Source organism: Peromyscus eremicus, chromosome 8a (genome assembly GCF_949786415.1).
Source record: "Peromyscus eremicus chromosome 8a, PerEre_H2_v1, whole genome shotgun sequence".
Taxonomy (NCBI): Eukaryota; Metazoa; Chordata; class Mammalia; order Rodentia; family Cricetidae; genus Peromyscus; species Peromyscus eremicus.
The window spans coordinates 37,438,286-37,462,162 of NC_081423.1; the positions used below are offsets into that span (position 1 = coordinate 37,438,286).

At 50.6% G+C, this 23,877-nt stretch overlaps 1 protein-coding gene across 2 annotated transcripts in view; it reads left to right on the plus strand.

Annotated features, from left to right (window-relative positions):
• The window catches only part of Acsl6 (acyl-CoA synthetase long chain family member 6), a 57,731-nt gene that overhangs the window by 13,809 nt on the left and 20,045 nt on the right, over positions 1-23,877 (plus strand). The window contains exons 2-15 of one of the 2 annotated variants that reach the window (XM_059270561.1): positions 2,646-2,866; positions 6,120-6,234; positions 6,881-6,945; positions 7,865-7,966; positions 8,365-8,464; positions 9,143-9,321; positions 10,359-10,391; positions 11,898-11,949; positions 16,709-16,782; positions 18,917-18,994; positions 20,243-20,377; positions 20,828-20,962; positions 22,484-22,579; positions 23,721-23,793. In XM_059270561.1, the coding sequence (XP_059126544.1) occupies positions 2,646-2,866; positions 6,120-6,234; positions 6,881-6,945; positions 7,865-7,966; positions 8,365-8,464; positions 9,143-9,321; positions 10,359-10,391; positions 11,898-11,949; positions 16,709-16,782; positions 18,917-18,994; positions 20,243-20,377; positions 20,828-20,962; positions 22,484-22,579; positions 23,721-23,793 (1,458 nt within the window). Of the gene's footprint in view, positions 1-2,645; positions 2,867-6,119; positions 6,235-6,880; positions 6,946-7,864; positions 7,967-8,364; positions 8,465-9,142; positions 9,322-10,358; positions 10,392-11,897; positions 11,950-16,708; positions 16,783-18,781; positions 18,860-18,916; positions 18,995-20,242; positions 20,378-20,827; positions 20,963-22,483; positions 22,580-23,720; positions 23,794-23,877 lie in introns of both variants that reach the window. The other variant, XM_059270560.1, reaches the window with a different exon arrangement.

Sequence of the window (23,877 nt, forward strand, 5' to 3'; positions counted from 1 at the left end):
AGCTCCAAGCTGGTGAGAACAGAGGCCATGTGGAAGCTGTGGGATACAGGGGTGGGAGGATGGATGGGTGACCTGCACGTTCCATATGGTGTGCTCTCTGTGATGATGCCAACATCACGTCCTCTGCCCCAAATGCCCGGTTTGTGCTACAGTCCGAGGTCTGTCTGTGAGCAACTGCCAAGCACCAGGGATTGGTGGTCCCAAGATATTCTTTCAGCCTCTTCAATATCATTTTAAACTGTATAGTGGAGTCCTTGGGGGCTAGATAGGGGCCCACTGAGTCAGTCCATTTCATTAAAGGAAACAGCCTTCGGCTCAGAGCCCACCCCCAAGAGCTAGTGGAGGCGTCTAGTAGTGAGTCACTCATCTGGTAGGTCTAACTGCAACTTGGTTTCCCATATACATTTTAGGTAAGTGGATGTCCCGAGAGGAGAAGGCCAGCTGGCCACCTGCCCAGAGCCCTCCCTCCCTCCCTCCCTCCCTCCCTAGAGAGGTTTTCGTTGGTGAAGGCACTGAAGTGCCTAGCTGTGCCTCCGCTCTGATGATGAGAACCCTGCAGTGTGTGTGTGTGTGTGTGTGTGTGTTTCCTCTGGAATGTTTGTCCTCATCATGGGTCTCATTTAAGACTGCTGGAGGGAGCCGGAGAGACGGCCCCACAATTAAGAACATTTACCGCTCTTCCAGAGAACCAGACTCAATTCCTAGCACCTGCAGGGTGGCTCACAGCTGCCTCTTACTCCAGTGTCAGAGGATCTGATGCTCTCTCCTGACCCCCACGGGCTCCAGGCATGTATATGGTGCATAGACGTATGTGTAGGCAAAGCACTCACATACATTTAAACAACAAAAAAGATTGTTGGTAAAATTGGGCTTCAAGCTCCGCAGATCCGGGATGATGCCCTTGGCAGACCAGGGGCCACTTTCACGGCTTCCCAGGAGCACCCCTATCTGGAGGTTGGTGGGTGTCCCTGTAACTCAGAGGGCCTGCTGTGTGTCTGCAAAACTACACTCCCATGGAAGCACAGGGTCTGGGCCACACTGCCTCTGTCCAGTGTTTGGACCACCTGGGCCAGAGCTGCCTCTGCTTCTCTTTCCAAGGCTGAGCAGCCTCCTCCGTCTGACAAGCATGTCTTTAAATTATGTCTATAGTTCTGTGACTCTACTATGCCCAGTGGTACTGTGCCCATTTCAAAGATGGGAAAGTGAAGGTTCGCAAAGGTTGGGTTTGCTTAACCGTGTGTAGTTTACAAATAAACCAGAGACTTGAACCGAAGAACTATCTTTCCTCTGTCTATAATGTTTTTTTTGCACATTGCCAACCTCATGCCGTGTGGTAATGTTACAGTTTAACACAGATACCAGTTATTGGAATTTAAGTTGCTTCCTCCTTCTCCCTCAAAGGTCAAACAAATGTTTGGCTCCTATCCCGTGGCTCCGGAGTCACCACGGTTGGCATTTGTTTTTGTTTCCCAAGAAGAAAAACCATAGCCACTGCTTCCATGATGCCAAGGGCCCATGAGGAGGCAGCCTGCAAGTGGTGTGGGCTGGTCAAGAGCCTGCCCTGTGATCACTGGGGTGGCAGACCTATGCATATCCCAGGAGCTTCTAGCTCCAGGTCTTACTGGGTAGTGACACTAAGGGGTCCCAGTGTGAATGCCAGCATCTGACCCCTGAACAAGTCCTCTGTACCCCCTCAGTCCTGACAAGATGAGGAACCCATGACCCAGCAACCTGTACCTGCTCCGCCAGTGTGTCATTACCCAGCAGCTAACAGAAGGACACAAGAGATCTCTGGGAGATGCCCTGCTCACCTCCAGGGCATCTTCTGTGTCTCCCTGTGAGGTTCACTGCATTCCCTTGGACTTCAGTGGATGGAGGTGCACCCTAACCACCACCTGCAACATCAAAGCAGGTGCTGGTACCACTAGACCCATCTAGCACTTTGAGTCCTTCCTGTCTTAGCCTTGTTTATTTTCCTCTCCCCATCAGTTTAATTCTTAAACATTTCCCTCCATTAATGCCTCTTGGTGTCCTGTGTTTAGGGTGCAGAGCCACAGTAGTGATATAGTCATATAGGCCATCGGCTTCCAGGCATGAAGCCTGGAGGTGTCTATCTGGGCTATTCCATGGGCTGTGCCAGCTTCCCCTGCGCCCTCTCCTTCAGGGGCAAAGCCTAGGGTTGGGAGCACAGATGCGGATCAGGCAGGGCCTGCATCCCTCCACCCCACTCATCCTGTACACAGTGATGAGTGTGTCTGCTCTCTGTCCATCTTCTCCATATCCTAGGAGCGAACATAAGCAAAGATCTGCAACCAGGGTCACAAAGGACCCTGAGGCCTGAGAGACTCTCTGCCGAGAACTGCCAGCGCATAGCGGCCCCTGGAAGATGTGAAATAGCTGTCAGTCATGTCCCGAGGCCTAGGCATGTGGTTCTCAGGAAAGCTGGCCAGAGGCTGTTAGACGTCAATACTGAGGGCTCCAGTCTCTCACTGAAAAGGCATCTCCAGGTGTCCAGCGTCTGGGCTGTACTGTGCTGCACCAGGAGACTGTGTATCTGACTACCCCAGGGCCTGACCCATCTATTAGGACCCCTCTATAACCTGCCTGTCTGGTCTCCTCCCTCATCTGTCTCTTATTTCCTACAGAGATTGTCCTCTCGCTTCTGGAGAAGATGCAGACCCAGGAGATCCTGAGGATCCTGCGGCTGCCCGAGCTAGGGGACTTGGGCCAGTTTTTCCGCAGCCTCTCAGCCACCACCCTCGTGAGCATGGGTGCTCTGGCTGCCATCCTCGCCTACTGGCTCACTCACCGGCCAAAGGCCTTGCAGCCGCCATGCAACCTCCTGATGCAGTCAGAAGAAGTGGAGGTGAGCAGGGCACGAACTGGCCCATCATGCAAAGTAGCTCCAGAGGGTAGCAGTCAAACCTGTAGCTTGTTTGACCCCAAGTGGCCCAAAGAATCCTGGTGTCCCCTGGTAACCAGCCAACATGCTCTGCAGCAGCCTTGGGCAAGGTCTCCAGCAAGATGGTCCTCGAGCCCCTGCAATATCAAAGGAGGTACTGGTACCACCAGACCCATCTAGCACTTTGAGTCCTTCCTAGCCTTGTTTATTTTTATCTTAGCCTTGTTTATTTTTCTCTTCCTAGAAGTTTAATGCTTAAACATTTTCCTCTGCTCCATTAACTGTATGGGCCCTAGGCAGAGCCTGGGCGGGTGAAGCAGGTCCTCAGGGACTGCGGGGTAAATTCACTCCCAAGTTCTGTCCCCAGCCCTGACTGACAGGGACCAGAGCTGAGCTCATCCCAGGGCCCTGCCCCCTCACAGAACCTGGGCTCACAAGGAGGCTAGAAGCAAGGAAGTTACACCAGCTTGTCAATAAGGGGCTGATGAGATTGCTTCTCCAAACTTAAGGAACTTATGGATTTTGTTTTTTGTTTTGTTTTGTTTTTTTAAGATTTATTTATTTTTACATGCATTGGTGTTTTGCTTGCATGTATGTCTGTGTGAAGGTGCCAGATCCCCTGGAACTGGAGTTAAAGATAATTGTGAGCTGCCATGTGGATGCTGGGAATTGAATCCAGGTCCTCTGGAAGAGCAACCAGTGCTCTTAACCATTAAGCCATCTCTCTAGCCCTGCCCCTTTTGGTTCTTGATTGTTTATTTTTTTCTTTTAATTCTGCCTGTCTTCTAAGCTCTAGTGTGCATTTTCCATGGATAATATATTCACATTATTCATAAGAAACCAAAGGCCACATACTGAGAAACTTCTGCCTCCACTGCTGGGCTTGGTTCTGTTAGCAGTTCTGTCCCAGCCAGGAGCAAATGGAGAGATATCCCCGACTCCTAGCCCTTCTGTTGGTTGGTTGGTTGGTTGGTTGGTTGGTTGGTTGGTTGGTTGGTTTTCTCTAGACATGGTCTCATGTAATCTAGACTGGCTTCAGACCCCTAATCCTCCTGCCTCTGCTTCCCCCAGTGCTAGGATTACAGGTGTACATCACCAGGACCAGCTCCCCAGTTTTAAATGAGATCATGCTACACAAACTTGTGTACCTCCCTTTGTTCCTGATCATACGTCTTGGTGACCACCAACCTGGCAATGTTTTGCCAGCTGGGAAGGGCACAGATCCTTGTCTAATGGGGATCTGAATTCTCAGGCTATCTTCCTAGTAGTGGAGGTGATGTGTGCAAAGACCCAGGTATGCTTGAAAGTGTGGGGCGTTGGAAAGTGCTGGTTTGTGTTTGGTGCTGGGCAGTTGGAGGGGGGCTGGCAAAGACCAGCAGGATGGCGATGAGCATGGAGAACATCCTAGGCTGGCAGCTGGCAAGTGCCTTCCTGAGCTGTGTGATTCTTGGCTCAGAGCCACCGTGTCACTGAGTTCTCGATTGTAAATTAGGTACTCAAAAGAGCACCAAAGCGTTGGTAGGGTGGTACAGAGAAACCATTAAGAACGGTTGGACTTTGGTTCAGCTTATAATTACAACTCACCTGGACAGAACCTAGAGACTCTCGGGATGAACATCATGGATTTATTGGGGGTTTTCCGTAGAGGGATTGGCTTGTTTGTGCTTTAGAAGGGTGGTGGTGGCAGAGTAGGGATGAGGAGGCAGCTCTGGGCACCTGGGCTGGGTGATAGTGGCCTGGTGGTGCTCAGGGTAGTGGGAAGGTTGACTCCGGTTCAGTCTGTAAACATACAGAATGAGTGATCACGTGAGTCTTACTGAACGGATGGGGCCTGGGAAAAAGCTAAGTCCACCCTTTCAGGGAAGATTTCTCTGTCCCTGTCCCTCAGGAGCATATGAGTGTGAGCTGGGCAAAGGTGATAGGGGCAAGAAACGAGGCTAGGGAGACAAGCACTCTGGTACTTACTAGGACACACATCATTCAGACTATTTCACTTCCCCAGCTGAAAACCCTTCTCTGGCTGGCTATGGCCCTCACCCTAAGTCCATCCCCCACTCCTGGGTCTGTGACCCTTTCTAGACTGCTCTCCTCTCATATTCATCTGGAGCTCCACAGATTACCCACAGTTCCCCAGCACCTGTGCTCCTGTACCGTAAGTGTGTGTGCTTGCTACCGTCTGCTGTGCATTCTGCTGGCCAGCTCCTATACATCTATCAAACTCCAGCCAAGTGTCCCTGCCCAACACACAAGCACTGCTCCCTCCCCCGTCCCTGGCACAAGAGAGTCACATCTGCTGCCTGGGTATGAAGTGGGTCTGACTACTTGTACCCCTAACTTCCCACGTTGGTCTTTCTCGAGCAGAGCTGGCCAAGAAGAACTTTCCACTCCAAACAGCTGAGAGCTGCCTGTGGTTTTGCTTTTGGCTGCTTGCTCTATGGTGCTAATTTTTTCTCTAGACTCAATGTTCCAAGAATTAGCCGGCTCTGGGCCATCCCAGGATAACCCAAATAGCACTGAGCGATCAGGCAGAGCTGTGGTACAGAAGAGCTCTGGGCTTGGGGGCCCTGGGGAGAAGGAAGGCACAGACGCCCAACTCCTGTCCCCGACACCATCACAGAGGGCCTTTGCCTTGCTCCTCTCTGGATCAGCATTGTTGAGGGCCCAGGATGCTGCTGCCTGGTCTGTCCTTCCTTCACACACTCTTAGGCTTCAGTCCTGGGAAAGCACCTTAAAGCACAACCCTCAGCAATCCATGCTTGCATGCCATGATGGATGCCAACCTTCTTAGCTCAAGGCTATACACAGCTGACCTAGGGGCACAGCAATGCATGGCCAAGTACAGGGTAACTTGGCAGATTGATCCTGAATCTAAGTGATAACAGACTCCCCTCCTATTGTGGAGCCACGTCTCAAGAGTTCCTGAAAATTGTGGACATTCTGTGTATGCTGATCTAGCATACAAAGGTGGTGTGATTGTCTAGAATGTATGCGAGTGAGACACTGTTAAACTGGGCCTGGATGTAGTAACTAATTATGTTGAGTGTGGATGCATAACAGAGTGGGTGTGTGTGCTCTGGTGTGAACAGGCCATGAATATGAGCACTTCCAAGCCCCAACTATGTGAAGCAGGAATGTATCCAAGCTGTGTACACACCAGGGCCCATTCCTGATGTCCATGCTTGCCTCAGCCAACTTCTGTGGTGTGTTTGGCTCCTAGGACAGCGGTGGAGCTCGGCGATCTGTGATTGGGGGGAGCACTCAGTTGCTTACCCACTACTACGATGATGCCCGGACAATGTACCAGGTGTTCCGCCGTGGGCTTAGCATCTCAGGTGAGGAGGAGTATATGGAGAGTTGTATCAAGCATTGAACAGGTCTCTAGCTGTGGTATTAGGGACACGACAATGCCCAGGTCAGCAGAGAGACCCTGGTCTTTCCACCAGTTAGAGAGGCAGCCGACTTACATGGCTCAGGGCTGCCTTCAGCTTACTTCAACCTTTCACGCTGGTTGCCTGATGTTGGACCGACTCTGTATACCCCTATGGGCAGGCCCTGGGGAGCCTACTGTCATATCACTGTCAACCACGGTTTGAAACCTGTACCCCTGAGATGCCTCAATTGTCCCAGGGTATGAATCAAAGGGAGGCGGTCACAGAAGGCCATCCTGCGACCTTCTGCCACTGGCCTCCCCAAATGTAAGTGCCCTTTTAGATCTCCCATAGGAACTGTCACATAAATCATAGCAGGAACTGGGTACCATGCTACCTCACTCCTAGCCTCCCAGATCCTAGAGAGAAGCTGTTCTTGCATTCTTACAACCTTCTTGGGCGACAACAGGTGAGACAAACTGCTCAGTGGAAGATTCCTGGACCCAGAGGCACCCGCAGCACATGATTTCCACCCTGTGCTTGGTGGACAGGGGCAGGAGTGAGTCTACCCACTCCCCTCCCTGACACAAGCCCACTTGTCTCTCTGCAGGGAACGGGCCCTGTCTTGGCTTCCGGAAGCCACATCAGCCTTACCAGTGGCTTTCCTACCAAGAGGTGAGTGTGAGCACAGGCCCCACCTGTTCACCCTGCAGACCTGCTACCCTGCTGGGTTGGGGGAGGCTTAGGAGTTTATATATTTTTATAGAACATAGTATGAAAAGAAAACAATGTGAATTCAATGTCTGGTTTATCTGAACAGGTACCAGAAAACTGTCCAGAAAGCATGCATAGTGACAGTCAATTCAGATGTTATGGTAAAAAGAAATCTTTCAAATGTGGTTAAAAAAAATTAAATGAAGCCATAAAGTTAAACTAAAACATACAAATACATGTGTGATATTAAAGAGTCTTCTTCAAGATCCTTGGAGAAAAGTATCACACTGAAAAACGTCCCCATTTGAAGCCTGATGTATAATGTCTATAAGATTCTTTTTTTTTATTCTTATAGTTATTTTTTAACTCTTTGACAGTGTCATGATGTATATAATGTGTCTGAGTTGCTTTTGCCTCCCATCACCCCCTCTCATCCCACTGAACTCCTTTCTGACAAGCCCCCCTCTTACCCCTGTCTGGTTTTTGTGACCCATGGAGTTTCAGCAGGCTTGCTTACATGGGAATGGTAGGGGGTTAGTCACAGGAACATGAACAACTTGTCAGTGACTACACCACTAAAGGGTATGACCCATCCCCACCCCCAGCCATTGACCTTGGACATCTCCCAGGGGATAGGTGGGGCTTCATGAACCCCTCCCACATCTGTGATGGAATGTTGACAAGCCAGAGGGGTCGCTTTTATCCCCTCCCCCCACCTTCCCACCCAATTCCTCTCCTCTGCCTCCAGAGGCTTTCTGCATGCCTGGGTGGGGAGCCCAGAAGCTCAGACAGACTTGTATGAAAGCTGTGTGGACAAGCCCCATTGAGGCTCTCCTCCTTTCTCCATCACCCCACCCTACCCCCACCCATCTGTGTGCAGGTGGCCAACAGGGCTGAATATCTGGGGTCAGGACTTCTCCAGCATGAATGTAAAGTGGGCACAGAGCAGTTCATTGGTGTTTTTGCACAGAATCGGCCAGAGGTGAGCATCAGACTGACTGCTTTCAGAGGCAGCAGTAGACTAGGGAGTCAGAAGTCTTGTTTCCACTCTTGGTAGGGCCTGGGTGGGGTCTGACAAAAAGTAGAGACCTGGGGCCATGGTGCTACCACCTGCATCCTCAGCTCTTCCCTGCAGCAGGCATGGATGCCCTACCCAAGCCCCATTCACGTTGTACTTACAGCCACAGGAGAGGAAAAAGTCATGATGAAGAGACCCATGCAGGGCCAGACAGTGGATTTGGTCTGTTTGGACATGAAATCTAGAGGTTACACACTAGCATAGCAAGCATGTCTAGAGGTCTTTGGGCTAGCCCCGGCACACTGACTCACTGTACCTATTGTATCTCCTTTCCCTCCTACCCCAACTTTGCATTTCTGTAGTGGATCATTGCAGAGCTGGCCTGCTACACGTATTCCATGGTGGTGGTCCCGCTCTATGACACCCTGGGCCCGGGGGCTATTCGCTACATCATCAATACAGGTGAGCCCCAACTTCCATTCCCTCCCGAAGAAGCAACCAGCCCTCATCCTCCAGCCTCTTAGATCATGCTGATTGTTGGGTATTCCTAAAAGTCATTTTACTTCAGTCCTCAGAAAATACTAAGATATTAGCCAGACACAGTGGAAAATGTCTGAAATAACAGCACTTGAAAAGTTGGAGAGAGGATCAGAAATTCAAAGCCATCCTCAATTGCATAGCCAGTTGGCCAGCCTGGGCTATATGAGACTCTATCTCACAATCTAAAAAACAAAACAAAACACTAGGGGTGTGCATGATGACCCCTGACTTGGCCTCTGGAGTCCAAACTATCCTTATTCAGGCTTCACCTAAAGCCTCCTTCCATAGGTCTGTGATGCCATGAGGGAGCTTCTAGGAGGCTGTGGCCACGTAAGGTTCCTGCAGCTTGGCAGCTTTATTGCCATGGTGGTAAATGTCCCAGGCAGACCTGGGCTGATGGGAGCTGCCTGAAGAAAAGCTGAACTGTCTGCTTCAGGACGCTTTTGCCTTAAAAGGCCTTTGCCCTTGACTCCTCTTAGTACTCATGGCATACATGACGCATGACCCCCGTAGCCTGTTTTACACATTTATTTACACACAAGCTGGTGTAGTGGCCTGTCGTGACCTGCTCAGCCTGACTCCCCGCTTTGGCCTCTGCAGCGGACATCTGCACGGTGATCGTGGATAAACCTCAGAAGGCCGTACTTCTGCTGGAACATGTGGAGAGGAAGGAGACTCCAGGGCTCAAGCTGATCATCCTCATGGAGCCATTTGATGATGCCCTGAAAGAGAGAGGACAGAAGTGTGGGGTGAACATCAAGTCTATGCAGGCCGTAGAGGTGAGACTCTGCATCGAGGATGTTTGCTGGGTTAGAGCTGGCTGGCTGTCAAGTCACAGCATTGGCCACCCACCCCTCTCGTGCCTTGGGGCGGCTATTCTGGGCCCTTCGGATGCATCAGTGGCAAGACAAGGCAGACTTGCGAGGAATAGGGGAGGGAGACCTGGAGTCAGTGTTTACAGGCACCCTCTTGATTGAGACTCTGAGACTGGCCCAGCCAGTGGCAGCAGGTACCAACAGATGGATGATGGCACCAGCCCGAGAGGTGCTCACACGGTCTCTCAAGCTTCCTCACTTGCAGAAGGTCTAAACTTGTGCGTACCGCAGGACTAGATAGTCCAGGAACCTGGGTCAATAGGTCCCAGACTCTCCCAGCAGCCAATGGAATTAATTTTCTGTACATGGCCACTCCAGGGGCATCAGATTGGTGGCAGTGAATGGGCTAGTAGAGTGATGCGAGGCATCCTGGTCTCCTGGGCCTCCGGTTTGCTCAATGGCTATTGAATCTACCATGCTCTATGGGATGTAGATCCACCCCCAAGCCCTCCAGTGGTCTTCATACCTCTGTCTGTCCTTCACGGCACCCATGACCCTGTGCACTAGTAACCCTTTGTGACATTAGCCACACCTGCCCTGGCAACCCCTCTCCTTGCCTCCCCACTTCCCCCCAGCACTGGCTGTTCATCCAGTAGCCTAGGGCATTCAGCCATTCTCTTGTGTATGTTCGCCAATATGTCCAAAACGAAGTGGTATGTGTATGGTGCCTGGCTTCTCCCTGGGTACAGGCTCCTGTCTGTAGCATATGGGGCAGGACTGTGTCCCCTCAGCATCCTCCCTTTTCCCCAGGAGCCTCAGACTAGAATATGTCTGAGGAGGGACCACTCAAGTGGCATTTGTCACCACAGCCCATGTCCAGTCAGGGATCCTAAACTCTGGGCTTGGTGCAAGAACGAGGCCTGCTGTGGTGAGTGATTTTTGACTTTTTAAATTTTATAATAATCTTTGAGCATTTTAAAAGTAGTATTTTCTTTTCTCAGGACTCTGGCCAAGAGAATCACAAGGCTCCCGTGGTAAGCTAATCTCCCAGCAGGCATTGGTGAGCAAGATAGTGAATGAGACTCCTTCTCTTGGAGCCCCCTCCCTGCACAGGGCTGGGTGGAGAGGCCAACGAGTACCTCCGTGTCAATAAGCAGCTCCTGTGTGCAACCTAGGAGTGCCTGTCCAGCTGTCCAACACGGCTGTGGGCTCAGAGCCCAGGGAAGGACTGAGGGCAGGAGTCAGATGTTGGGAGAGAGACAAAGGACGTCCAGTCCTGGCCACCCGTGGCTCTCTTGTAACTCTTTTATGGGGAAGTCTTGTCTTCCCTTACTTTGAATGTTATGAACCCCACAGAGCATAAGGTGGACAGAAGCATCCAAGATCTAGAAGTGAACCTCATGGCCCAGGGGCTTTGTTGTCTTTGGTTTCATTTGTTTGTTTTGTGTGCATGTGTAAACGTGCACACATATTCATGTTTATATATATACAAGTGTTTATACAGGTGTATGTGGAGGCCCAACATCAGCCTCAACTGATTTTCTTCAGTCACCATTCTTTAAGACAGGGCCTTGCAACTGGCTTAGACCTTGCCAAGTAGTCAAGGCTGGCTGGCCAAGGAGCCCCATCAGCCTGACAGTCTCTGCCTCTAAGCGCTGAGATCACAAGCATGAGCTACCACTCTGGACTTTCCTTTGTTCTTTTCATTCTTTGAATTTTTCTGGGTGTCATCCCAAGTGATCCCACCCAAGGTCAGGTAGCACTGACAGTCTCTGCCTTCTGAACTGGGCCTTGAAGGGAGAAGCCCAGGTTTCTTGCAAGGCTTCTGGCTTCTAGACCCCCTCCAGCTCAGTCTTTCTCACTCCCTCGTCACCTCTGGTGAGCTTTCTCACATCCAGGCCAGAGCAGATCATAGCTCGGCTTCCCAGAGCCCTCCATGAGTACCCTGGGTATTTTCACATCTTCCCTGCGCAAGCCTCAGGGAAGCTCCATGATTCCCCAGCATGCCCTGTGGGTTGCACCACAGTTTCTGTGCCCAGACAAGTCCCCTCTCTGAAGCTCCCTTCATCTGGGTGAATCTTGCTTGTTTTTACATATCACTTTACATGCTACCTCTTTAGGAAGCTGTGCCCTGTGTGCACACGGACTAGGTGGGCTCCTCCTAGTGACCTAGGGACATGGGTCCAGTAATGTAGCTAGAGCCTGATAAAGAGCTTGGGGTACTTTAAACAGCTCAACAGCAAGCCACACCTACTAGAAAGGAAGAGTCTTTGGCTTCTATAACCCAACCCCACATAGAACTCTGCTCAGGCTGGAGTAAGGAAAACGGGACCAAGTGTGAGGTTGGTAGGACACACATGTATCCATGTACTATGCTTCTTTCCTCTTTCCTGGGAGCTTACCTGACCATCTTTCCAACTGTAGCACACAGGAGTGTGCGGCATGTCCAGCACACCTTTCCCTATAGCACACTCATGGGGCTGGGTGGTAAAGGGGTCCCACTGGCTCTCCCCAACATGAGTCTCTTCTCCCTCCTGCAGCCCCCACGGCCTGATGACCTCTCTATCGTGTGTTTCACGAGTGGTACAACAGGTAAGTGGAGGTCCAGATCACTAGCCGTGACTGTTTGTCTCTGTTTCCTGACTTCCTGGCTGGAGACTTCAGGAGTCTCTTATGCCCTCTGTGGTACTGACTGAGTCTGGTCCTGATCCTGTTCAGCTACTGTTGTTAGCTCCCTTCTGCTTCTTCCATTGGCCATTCTGGGCAAGGCAGGGCTGGCCAGAGGTAGACCAATGATGAGGGGACTCAGCACCTTCTAGATCTAGGACAGTGGAGTCTAGGCAGCTGGGTCACAAACTGTAGGCTGGTCTCTGCCCATGGAGTCATTTCTTTATGAGAAATGGTTTTCCCCTCTGTTTTCTGCTCCTGCCTGGCCTTTGTGCCAGAGACCAGGGAAGGAGTATGGGCTTAAAATCCCATCTCTGCCACTGGATAGAGTACCATAAGTCAGCCACTTAAACCCTCTACTGTCACTGTCCCCAAGTCCCTACCTGGGAGGAGACGATTGAAGGTGCCAAATAAGATGTGGGGTGGGATGTGCAAGGACAGCCATGGGCAAGATTGCCAGGAAGACGACATGAGCAGAAAGGACTGTCTGTGCCTGGTGCTGACAAGGGGTATGCCAGCAAGAATAATCTAGAAACACTTCCTGGAGACGGTACAGAGGCAGCACTTTGCAGTCTACAGTCCCCTGTCCCTGCTTTCACTGAGACTGGTGGGCTTGACTGCAAACCAGCTCCAAGAGACACCAACCACCACGTGGAGGCCCCGGGACCTCTCTGAAGCGCTGGAAGGTGCCCTTCTCACTGCTGCCTCCCTCAGCTGGTGACTTAGGAAATGTCTCGGTTACTTTTCTGTCGCTCTGATAAAACACCATGACCAAGGCAACTTACAGAAGGAAGGGCTTAAGGTTTGTGGTTCCAGAGGGTTAGAGTCCTCGATGGTGGAGACCACCAGGCAACGGGTGGCAGGCATGGTGGGCTGGAGCTGGAAGCTGAGTTCTGGGAGCTCACACCTCAAACTGCAAGCAAGAAGCAGACAAAGCCAGCTAGAGATGGCAGGAGTCTGTAAACTCTCAAAGCCTGCCCCCATGGACGTATTTCCCCCAGCAAGAATACACCTCCCAAACCGCCCCAACAGCGCCACCAATTAGAGAACAAGTATCCAAATGCCTGAGGAGACTATAGGAGGCATTCTCATCCAAACCATCACAGGAAGTTGCTTGCTTCACCTTGAATGAACAGGAAGTTCCCAGCATTCACTTCCAGACCAAGGACTGGCCAGCCTGATAGTTCTCAGTGGGCAGTGACCTGGGATCCCTGAATCTTTTACACGAACAGCCTACACAGCATTGGGGAGGCTACATAAGCTGAATTATGCATGCTAATAGATCTTGGTGGGTGTGACTTTATTAGACATGGGATGGGGATAGAGTCTTGCCATTAACTCAAGCAGGTTTAAAGATTTTTCTAAACTATATTCTACTAAATCCTTTAGAAAAGTGACACACACACCCCTCCTCTCCAGAGCCAGCCTAGCAGTTGAAAAGTGCCCTGCAGGCTTAGGGTGCCTTTAACATAGCATTTCCTGAAGTCTTGTTGGTGTTGAATTTCACAGCATAATTTTTTTTTTTTGGTGACATGGTTTTGGGGAACAAATCACTGCTGTGGCTTTTAGCTTTGGGCCTCCTTGCCCTCCAAGAGTAACTTCAGGTGTTCAGTGGCTCGCTTGGTCAATGCTGCTGCTCTTTTATCTGGAGAAGTATTCCATGCTGTTGAAATAAGCTGCTGGCCGGCTGTAAAGCACCGTTATCATAGCCAGCGCCTTCCCAACTTGGATTGACATCGGAAGCCAAGCCGTCCTCCCCTATCTGTGCAGAGGGGCAGCATGCATGGAGCTGGAAAACCGGTCGGCCTTCTGCTTTCAAGCCGTGGCCGGTGCCAGGCCGGTCTGAGATAGCAAGCAGGCCTTTGGCCTGAAATCATCCCGCTGGACCACGTACTCGGACTTCCTTGGATTTAGGCTAAGCCTGTGTTGTGCCTCTTACATCCAGCCTCTTGTCAGCATGTCAGCCACACTTGTCCTCCATGGCCCAGCATAGCCACATGCTTTCTTTGCGTGCAGAATGCCTGGCCGTCAGCCTCGATGAAAGTTATGCTATTCTTCCAGTGGGGAAATGTGAAAAATATGACCTGACACTGACATTTGGCAGGATCTTCCAGGGAAAGGTCCTTCTAGCCTGTGGTGGGAATGTCCTGGAACCAGTCAGTGCTTTGGAGCCCCTAGTCAGGCCAGAGGAGAACAGAATCTGTCAGCACTGTCTGGAGCCAGGTTGTACCCAGTCACTCTAAAAACACCTGCTGGTGCTCTGGGAGACCACCTCAGCACTCTTCCTGTAGTAGCCTTGGAATCACGTGACCGCTCTTCAGCCTTGGTTTTCATGGGTATTAAACGAATACACTTTGTGCAAAGAGGGTAGTTTCTGAGAAATAGACAGCGGGTATCACTGAGACGTTGACCTGGGTGTCAGAGCCTCTCACTGTCTGTACCAGCAACAAAGAAAGGAAAATCTACAGTTTGATTCTGCAAACTGGATTGTTTTGTAGGTCTGTCTAGGATGATTTTTATTCCCCATATGAGCAATTGGGAAAACTTTCTACATTCAGTTTAAAAGACATGCTCCTGGAGGTGTAGACTCGTCCTGAATCTGGTCAGCAGGCAGAATCTTCCCGAAGGCTCGCCTCATGCTTCCTAAGTCGTCAGCTTCCAGACTCTGTGATCAACATTCACATCTCCTTCGTCCTTTGGAGGGGTCACGTGTAGAGAGGTGACTTGTGGAAATAATCTGAACATTTCTGGGGATATTTTAAGAGTCCTGTAGGTCATTTATAAATTGACGTTGGATCTGCAAGAAAATCTGTGTTTCTAAAAGGCCTGAACTTTGGCATTATGCTGGAGAAGAAAAGGGCACAGATCTGAAGACCTGCCAGCTGCCAGTGTCGGGCCTCAGCTGAGAAGGCTGTGGAGAATGCTTGTACGTAAAGACAACTTTCTCTCCTGATCCCGAGATCTTCTGTCCTGGGTTATGTTGGTCATGCACATGTCAGCCAGCCCCACAGACACACAACTCTGTGGCACAAAGACCCATTTTGTGACAGTTCTGTTCTGTGACTGGTATCTGGAGAATGATCCTTAGAAACTTCCAGAACCTGAAGGTGAAAATTGCCAGGTGACTCTTGGAATACTTTAAGTGCTCTGTGATTCTGTAGGATTTGAGTCTTGACAGTCAACCAGGGGAAATAAACACAGGCTCAGGCCTGAGGGAGCGCTGGGATAAAGACCCACACGCAGGTGAGGCAGATCCTGTGGGTCTTTCTCTTTTCAAAAGGAAAACATTTTGACAACTACCTATTAGGAAAAAAAGTCAATTTTCAAATAACACAAACTTCTCTGTCCCCCAGAACCCTCTCTGTGGTTGACATCATGAGCGAAAGCGCCAGCATACAGGTTGAGACCTCACCCATCACACGTCCTAAGCAGAGGAACACCTCTATCACTGAATTAAAAGATGAGGATTTGACTAATGCCAAATGGGTCACCTGCAGGATGAGCAAGCAGGCCGCAGGGAATATAATTATGAGAAAGAATTTATTTTTATCTCTGTTACTAAATTCCACTTGATCAGGGAGGGAAGTTCTCTCTCCTCTCTCTCTCTCTCTCTCTCTCTCTCTCTCTCTCTCTCTCTCTCTCTCTCTCTGTCCCTGGATAAATGTCTTCCTGGTCACTACTGGTTAATAAAGTATCCCATGGTCACTGCAAGTCACAGAGGCTGAATTCAGAAACACAGTGGCAGTCTAAACTGCAGTTTTGGTGTGAAGGGAGGGTACAATCCCCCACTCTCCTCCCCTGTCTGCCTCTTCTTCTCCCCAACCTTGTTAGTGGGGAATTCTGTCTTCTCCCACCAGGTTTGACCTGGGGGGGGGGGGGCGGGGATCAAGAATGAGGAAGTTTGTTACAGAAGTTGGGAGGTGGTTGAGGGAAATGTTTAAAACCCACACTTTCATTGATAGATACTTTTCTGAGTTCTTCTGATGTAGGCAGTACCTCTCCTGGGCTACCTGAGCCCTCCCCCACCACAGCTCCCGACTCTGTGTGCACAAACTCTCTCCTGGATTTTATGGGGAAAGAGCGTTTCTCATTGATTGACAAAATGCCCGGCAGACCAGCCTGGTGAGCAGGTTCTTTCTAACATAGCATCCTCTCCACAACCTCGGGCTGACTCTGGACTGTAGACTGCCTCCTGCCTCGGGGTTCATTACTTGTTTGCAATCACTGGGGCCTCACTGGGTTCCCTAGATCCTATTAGCACTGGCGTGAGCTCAGGTTTCAGATTAGGATTGAGATTTGTGACTCTGTGTAACCCTCTCCAAAGAAATCCTCCTCACAAATCTTGCTTCTTTTCTCTCCGTTGTTTTCCCCTTGGAGGCAAAATTCATGTATCATGTAAAATAAGCAGCCTCTTTTTATGACAGTGTCTCAGTCCATAATCCAGGCTGGCCTTAACTCACAGAAATTCTCCTGCCTCAGCCTTCAGAGAACTGAGAGTATGGATGTGAGCCCCCATGCCTAGCTTAAATTAGCCATTTAAAATTTGTTGTCAAGTCTTTTAACATTTATTTATTTTGTGCAGGGGTTGGGTGGGTACACCCACGACATGATGTGCCATGTGGTACATTTGTGGAGGTCAAAGGGTAACTCCTAACTAACAGCCCTTCTTGCCTTCTGTTTTCAGGGAACCCCAAAGGTGCGATGCTCACCCATGGGAACGTGGTGGCTGATTTCTCGGGCTTTCTGAAAGTGACAGAGGTGAATAAAGTGAACTTCCTATGCAGGTGTTTCTCGAGGGGACACTTCTAGTGTCCCAGCAGGGGTGTCCAAACTTGGATGTTACTGTGTGACACTCTCGTCTCCAAAGGTGTTAGACCATAGTCACAGTTATGCTGAGATGAATGTAGAGAGAGGGCCACAGGTTGGATGCGCATAGCCTTGTGTGTTGTTGTCCTTGTTCCAGGGTTTTGTAATTTGGGCAGCCGCTTGCAGGCCGGAGTTTCTGTCCTCAATAGCGCGCAACCCCACTTTTACAGCCGCTTTTAACCCCTAATGCTGTTTTTTGGTTGGGGGTCTCCTTTGGTCAAGACTGGCCTCAAATACCTAATCCTCCTGCCTCAGTCTCCCAGATGCTGGGATTACAGGCAGTGGCCATCAGACCAGCTTTTCAACCCCAATGCCAAAATGACCCTTCCCCCAACCTTCACTTGGTATCTAAAAGCGCTAAGAGCCCAGGGTGGGGGTGGGGAGCGTGTAAACCTGCTTTTCATTTTTTTTTTTTTTTTTTTTTGGTTTTTCGAGACAGGGTTTCTCTGTGTAGCTTTGAGCCTTTCCTGGAACTCACTTGGTAGCCCAGGCTGGCCTTGAACTCATAGAGATCCACCTGGCTCTGCCTCCCGAGTGCTGGGATTAAAGGCGTGCGCCACCACCGCCCGGCTGCTTTTCATTTTTCACCTCAAAAAAAAACGAGCCCCTGAGCTCCTGTGTGTGCCTTTGTCTCAAGAGTAAGCCTCCATGACTTGTTCCTCAAGCAGGCCAGGGTTTAATTTGGTCATTTTGTGTTTAAGGACTACTAGAGTCTGAGAAACAGCGGCAGCTGCTAATTGTAAGGCTGTGCTTAAAGGTAACTGTAAAGTCCAAAAAGCGTGCTTTCTCGGCCTGACAAAAGCATGTTAGTGTTTATAAGCAGCTAAGAAAGAAGGACTGTCCGAAGCGCGGTGAGTATGTGCTACAGCTTCCTTCCAGAGAGAGGGGGCCAGGCCCTTCCTCCACTGGGAAAACAATCTCTCTCCGAGTGTGTGTGCCACACGGTACTGTGGAGCGTAGACTCCAAACCCCGAGATGCTTTGGTGGGAAACTGAGGCATGGTTGCTGGTTGAGACCGGGTCCTAAGCCATGATTCAGGATCCCCAAGTTTGTCCACGTTGGTTCAGAAGGCGAAAGGGGAGTGAAGACTTCTATGACAACTTCTGTGACAAGACAGAGCAGTTAGGTCCCACTAAGGAAATCCCCGCCCTTTGCTGGGATCAGTCCCATCTGGGAGACAGATGTGGGCTAGTGCCCAGCTTGTGCCTTCTCCTTTAAGGAAGGCCCTGCTTCCCAGCTGTGGCTTGGGAGGCTGTGTCTGGCCACCTGTTCGCGGCTTGGCCTCTTCTCCTCTGTCACCACCCATGACTCCGTCCAGCTGGCACAGATGAGACGAAAGGACTCTCTGAGGCCTGGAAAATGCCATCGAAGCAAGACCAGTCCCTACCCGGGTGGCCCAGGGAGGATGGGGAGGGGAGAGAGTCAGGCTGGCACCAACACCAACAGGCAGACTACAAGTGAGGTGCAGGCCGTCCTGAGAGGAGACTTCCCTGCGGAGCCTGGCTCTGCTGGTTTATGTGTGCTTCATGTGGCTCTTTGCTTCTGCAGATAACCTACACCCACTGGCGCTGCGACCTAACACTTCGCTTCCTATGCTGCCTCTCTCTCTCTCTCTCTCTCTCTCTCTCTCTCTCTCTCTCTCTCCCTCCCTCCCTCCCTTCCCCCCTCTCTCCCTTCTCCACCTTTCCCCACCCCCACCTCCTCCTCCTCCTCTCTCATCATTTTTTCCTCTCATCTCACCTCTCTCTCTGTCCTTCCCCCCCTCCCCCTCCCCCACTCCCTGCCCACCCCTCCCCCCATGACCATTTTTCTCTTTATTGTTTTATGACTCTCTCGTTGTCTTCCTGTCAGTGTTTCTTTCCTTTCTGTCTCCCATGCCCGTCACCTGCAGAAAGTGATCTTTCCGAGACAGGACGATGTGCTCATCTCCTTCCTGCCTCTGGCTCACATGTTTGAGAGAGTGATCCAGGTAAGACGCCTGCCTAGCTGACCGGGACTTGCCTGGGCTCCTTGTGTTTTCTTGCAGAGTCAGTGGGCTCCCACTCGTGCGGATGTGCACTTTTCCTATTTGCCTTTAGCACACATGTTTGAGCGAATGGTGCAGGTAAGGCCCTGGCATCAGGGAGGCACCCTCCGTGCCCAGAATCTTCGCAGGCTGTCTCTTTCTCACTGCTGGTGTGAAGTAGAACCAAATATTCCATCCTTAGAAGGTAGCACAAGGGGCCGGAGGGATCTGAGGACCTTGGCCACCCCGCCTGTCCTTCCTAGGAGCCATGCTTCGGGAGACACCCAGACCCACCCACCCACTTCATCTTGCTGGGTGACACACCTCAGCTGGGCCAGGGCCTGGCTGGTGGCGTCTGCTCCAAGAGCGTTCCGGGTTTGCAGAAGTGCTCTGTGACAGACAACATGCTTCTGTTCCAGAACTCGCAAACTCCTAAAAGACAAACTAAAGCAGTAACAATGTGGTATTGAACTGTCGTGGCTCCTAGGACTGTGGACCTGGACCGTGTAAGATTGGTCCTCAGACAGATCTTGTGAGAATAGAGAGAAAGTAAAGGCAGGGATCCATGTAGGAAGGTGGAGTCAAAGACTTTGCCATGCACACGTCACTCAGAGGATCAGCCTGTGAATAAAAGAGATCTCTCAAATATATCTCTACTTTGTCTAGAGGGGAGATCTGCTATCATGGGCCTTGCTTTCCACCTCTCTGGGCCTGGATTAGACTGCCTGCCAGCCATGACAGGATTGTCAACTAGTTTTATTGATCTGGGCAAGTCATTTTACCTCTCTGAGCTTTGCATTCTTCTCCCACAAATGGTCATGCTGGAAATACTGCCTTCCTTAAAAGGCTGTCCTGGGTGTTAAAGAACAGAGCACATATAAGGGATGTGCTTCTGGCCCCATAGGGACCAGCCGGGAGCCCCGGGTCTCCCACCAGCTCTAGTACCTGACGAGAGTGATACATCAGGCCACAGTTGCAGAGATGTCTCTGGGAAATCTGCAGCCCCTCTAGGGACCTGAGCAGACACATTTACAGAGTGTGGATAATAGAACATTTCATGGACCCGAGTTTCCAGGGTGGGAGCAGGGTGGCTCGTGTCTAGGGCTGAGAGTGTCTGTGAGGGGGCCAGGCACCAAGAACAGGTACTTCAGCATCATTCTGCTTGGCCTTCTCCTTAGGCCTGGCTGGGACTCAGTGCAAAGGTTGTAGGTGGGTGGGTCATTCACTTGGCACTCTTGAGTGTCTTATGGCAGCAGTCAGGGCTGGATGGGGTCTGGGGTGTTCTCGGGCCTGCAGCCAGGAGTACCCCACCCTAAATGACTCCCACATTCTATCCTCTCCTTTCAGTCTGTTGTCTACTGCCATGGAGGCCGCGTGGGCTTTTTCCAGGGAGACATCCGCCTCCTCTCAGAGGACATGAAGGCTCTCCGCCCCACCATCTTTCCTGTGGTCCCACGGCTGCTGAATCGGATGTATGACAAGGTGAGTCCCACAGACTGGAAGGCTTCATATCTGCTGGTGTGGACAGAATCTGGGGTCCCAGGGAGGCTTTCCTTCCCTCCAACCCAAGTCTAAAAGGAAGCCTCCTTTCTTATGTCCCCTGACTCTTCCCTGTGCTTCCTTCTCCTTTTTTTTTTTTCCAGCCTACAAAACTCTGGTTAAAGAGACCTGACCTTCTGTCTCCTCCCTCCCCCCCTTCCCCTCTCCTACTCTGCCCTCCCCTCCCCTTCCCATCTCCAAAATGTTCCTGGCCCTTGATAGTGCTAACCTTCAGCTTCATGCCACAAATCCAGTGGCCTCTCACACGGGTACACGGGAGCGTGGCTCCTCTGCTGGCTCCTCTGCTGGCTCCTCCGGGCCCTCTTCCTGGAGGATGTGTTTGGAAGCAAGCTAGTCAGGCCCTGACAGCCGTCTCCTGCTTGTGTTCCTCAGATCTTCCACCAGGCAGACACTTCATTGAAGCGCTGGCTGCTGGAGTTCGCAGCAAAAAGAAAGCAGGCCGAGGTCCGGAGTGGAATCATCAGGAACAACAGCATCTGGGATGAACTCTTCTTCAGTAAGATCCAGGTAAGGAAACGGGGCTGTGAGTCTAGAGTGACGCTGTGCCCGGTGGCTGATCCCATAGGAGAAATGGAGAAGACTGTGCCGGGGACCTATAACAAGGAGAGAAAAATAACTCCTGTGCTCAGGAAGTCAAAGCTTAAACTGCCGCTGGAATTTTTTGTTTTTGTTTTTTTGTTTTTTGTTTGTTTTTTGTTTTTTGAGACAGAGTATCTTTGTGTAGCTTTGGTGCCTTTCCTGGAACTCACTCTGTACCCCAGGCTGGCCTCGAACTCACAGAGATCCGCCCGGCTCTGCCTCCCGAGTGCTGGGATTAAAGGCATGCACCACCACTGCCTGGCTGCAGCTGGAATTTTAGAGCTATGATTTTTTTTTTTTAATTTTTGAAGATGTGTTGTATTTGCTAAAAAGCACCCAGCGTGAAGGACCCCTAGGTTGTCCATGCCCCAGTGGATGGTCTCACGCCCATGCATATGTGGGCAGCACAAGCTGAACTCCATAGGATGTTAAACAAAGCCAATGAGAGGACAGGGAGTTGGGAGAGGTGAGGGAGTCAGGGATGGACCCCGGCGGAGTTAACAGGAGGAGTGGGGAGTGAATGTCGTATGAGATTCTCAAAGAATTAAATAAAAAATATTATATGCACATGCATCCGTACACACATACATACATATTTAAAGGGCCCCTAGAAAGGAGGTCCTTTGGCCTCCACCTTCCTGGGTGGCCAAGCCATTGCTCCACTAAGACGCTCCTGGGGCCCGAAGGCCTGGCCTTCCTTGTGCCATCCCCAGAAACTAGCTTTGGTGGCTTTTCAATAGCACCAGCTCCTCACCAGAGGACCAGGAGTCCTCTCTCCCTTTTCTGGTGTCCCATCCCTTCAGCCTCTCCCAAATCAGGCCGGTCCAGAAGTGCCCCTTGCTGTATCGCCGCCACAGCCTCCATGCTCTGTGCCACCCAAGGAATCTAGTTCATCCGTACTATCAGCTCACTCTTTCTCTTGCTGTTCTATTTTTAGCCATGAAAATTAATATTTAAACTCTCTTGGCTCAACTTACAGAAACAAAGTGTTTCAAGTATCCTTTGTCCTCTGCAGAACGTAGTAAATAAAGCATGGTATTGATTTATACATGAGAAAAAGGCACTGCCATTAAAATGGGAGTTGGAGAAAATTGTCCTAAGTAATTGCTTTGGAGGCCTGTGAATAATGAGAGAGTGAGGAAGCAGCTGAATCCTTTAAGGAGGGAGAAGGGTAGTATTTTTTTTTTTAAAAAAAAAATGCCACATAGAATAATGGCACTTATCTCAAACTGACTACAGGACTGGACATGTTGTGGGTTAAGTTGTCGACTGATCAAGCTTACTATTTGGAAGGGGAGGGGGCTTCCTCAGCACAGAGCTTTACTGCCTCAGCATGTAGCTTCCTTCCTGACCTGAGCCCCAGCATCCAGTGTCCAGCTGTTGAAAGTTGGCCTTGAATTAGGACCATCTCAGGTGTCACAAGCATTGGCAGCTTCTCTCTTCCCACAGGCCAGTCTTGGTGGGCACGTGAGGATGATTGTTACTGGAGCAGCCCCCGCATCACCAACAGTCCTGGGATTCCTACGAGCAGCTCTGGGGTGCCAGGTATTATCATCCAGGGTCTACCTCAGGGGCAGTGGGATGTGTGCCAGGGTACAGCTGTTATACGCTCTACTGTACAAAGGAAGATGGGGGGGGGCAAACCTTTCATTCTGTGCATAAGAAAAGCCCGCAGCCACAGAGAGCTAGAATGGCCATGCTATCTTTTGGGAACTCCCAGGTATATCTGTGCTAGGAGAGTCCTTTACCTGGGACTTTGGGGGTTGTAGCAAAATGAAAAGGAGTCAGATGAACTATAACTGTATCCTTAGGGACTGGAGAGATGGCTCAGTGGTTAAGAACACTTGTGCTCTTCCAGAGGACCTGAGTTTGGTTTCCAACAACCACATGGTGGTTCACAACTGTCTGTAACTCCAGTTCCAGGGGATCCAATGGCCTCTTCTGACCCGTACCTGAACACATGGTGCACATACATATGCTTACACACACATACATACACATAAAATAAATATTGTTTAAAAAAAATATATAAATGCATCCATGGTGGGCTGGAGACTCTGTATCATACTGTCCTGCCTTTCTACACTCTACAGCCTTCAAAACATCTCCCATCTCAAAGCAAGAGCATCAGGGAGGAAGAGCCCATTCCTGTGCTGTTATTTTATTATCTCTAAGAAAGACAAAACAGACAAGCAAAAGTATCCCTTCGTTTATCCATTCAGGGAACATCTGTCAAGTTCCTGCAGAAGCGGGGTATGATGTCATGGTTGCAGCAGGGATCCAGGGGAAGTTAAACATGTCTGTTTCCTAAGTACAATGCTTCGATTTTTATGCTTTATATGCCTTGAGCTCTGGAGAGGAATGTCAAAGATAAAATCAGACCTGTAGTAGATCCAGAATATTTACCTTGAGTATGCATTATCCAAGTGAAAACAGAGCCTACAGCTGAAATGTGGCCAGAAACCTTTATTTCAAGCTGCCCAACCTAAGTGTTCATGGCAAAAGGCTGCAGCACAGCCCTGCTGTATTCAGTTCCACTGGAGTGAGCTGCCCAGGGCTCCATGCCTCCCACCTTCCTCAGCTGGGAGCAGCAGACAGTCAGTGGGAGGCAAGCTGGCCAAGAAGGGCCTGCAGACAGCTCTGGAACAGTGCGGCCCGCATCATAGTTTCTGTGTTTTGCTTGAAGGTCTATGAAGGTTATGGGCAAACCGAATGCACAGCTGGATGTACCTTCACAACGCCAGGAGACTGGACCTCAGGTAGAGCAGCGTGTGTGAAGTGGCGGGGGGTAGGGAGTGGGGGACAGTCTGTGGTCCACTCCATATCAAGACTCCAGCCCACAA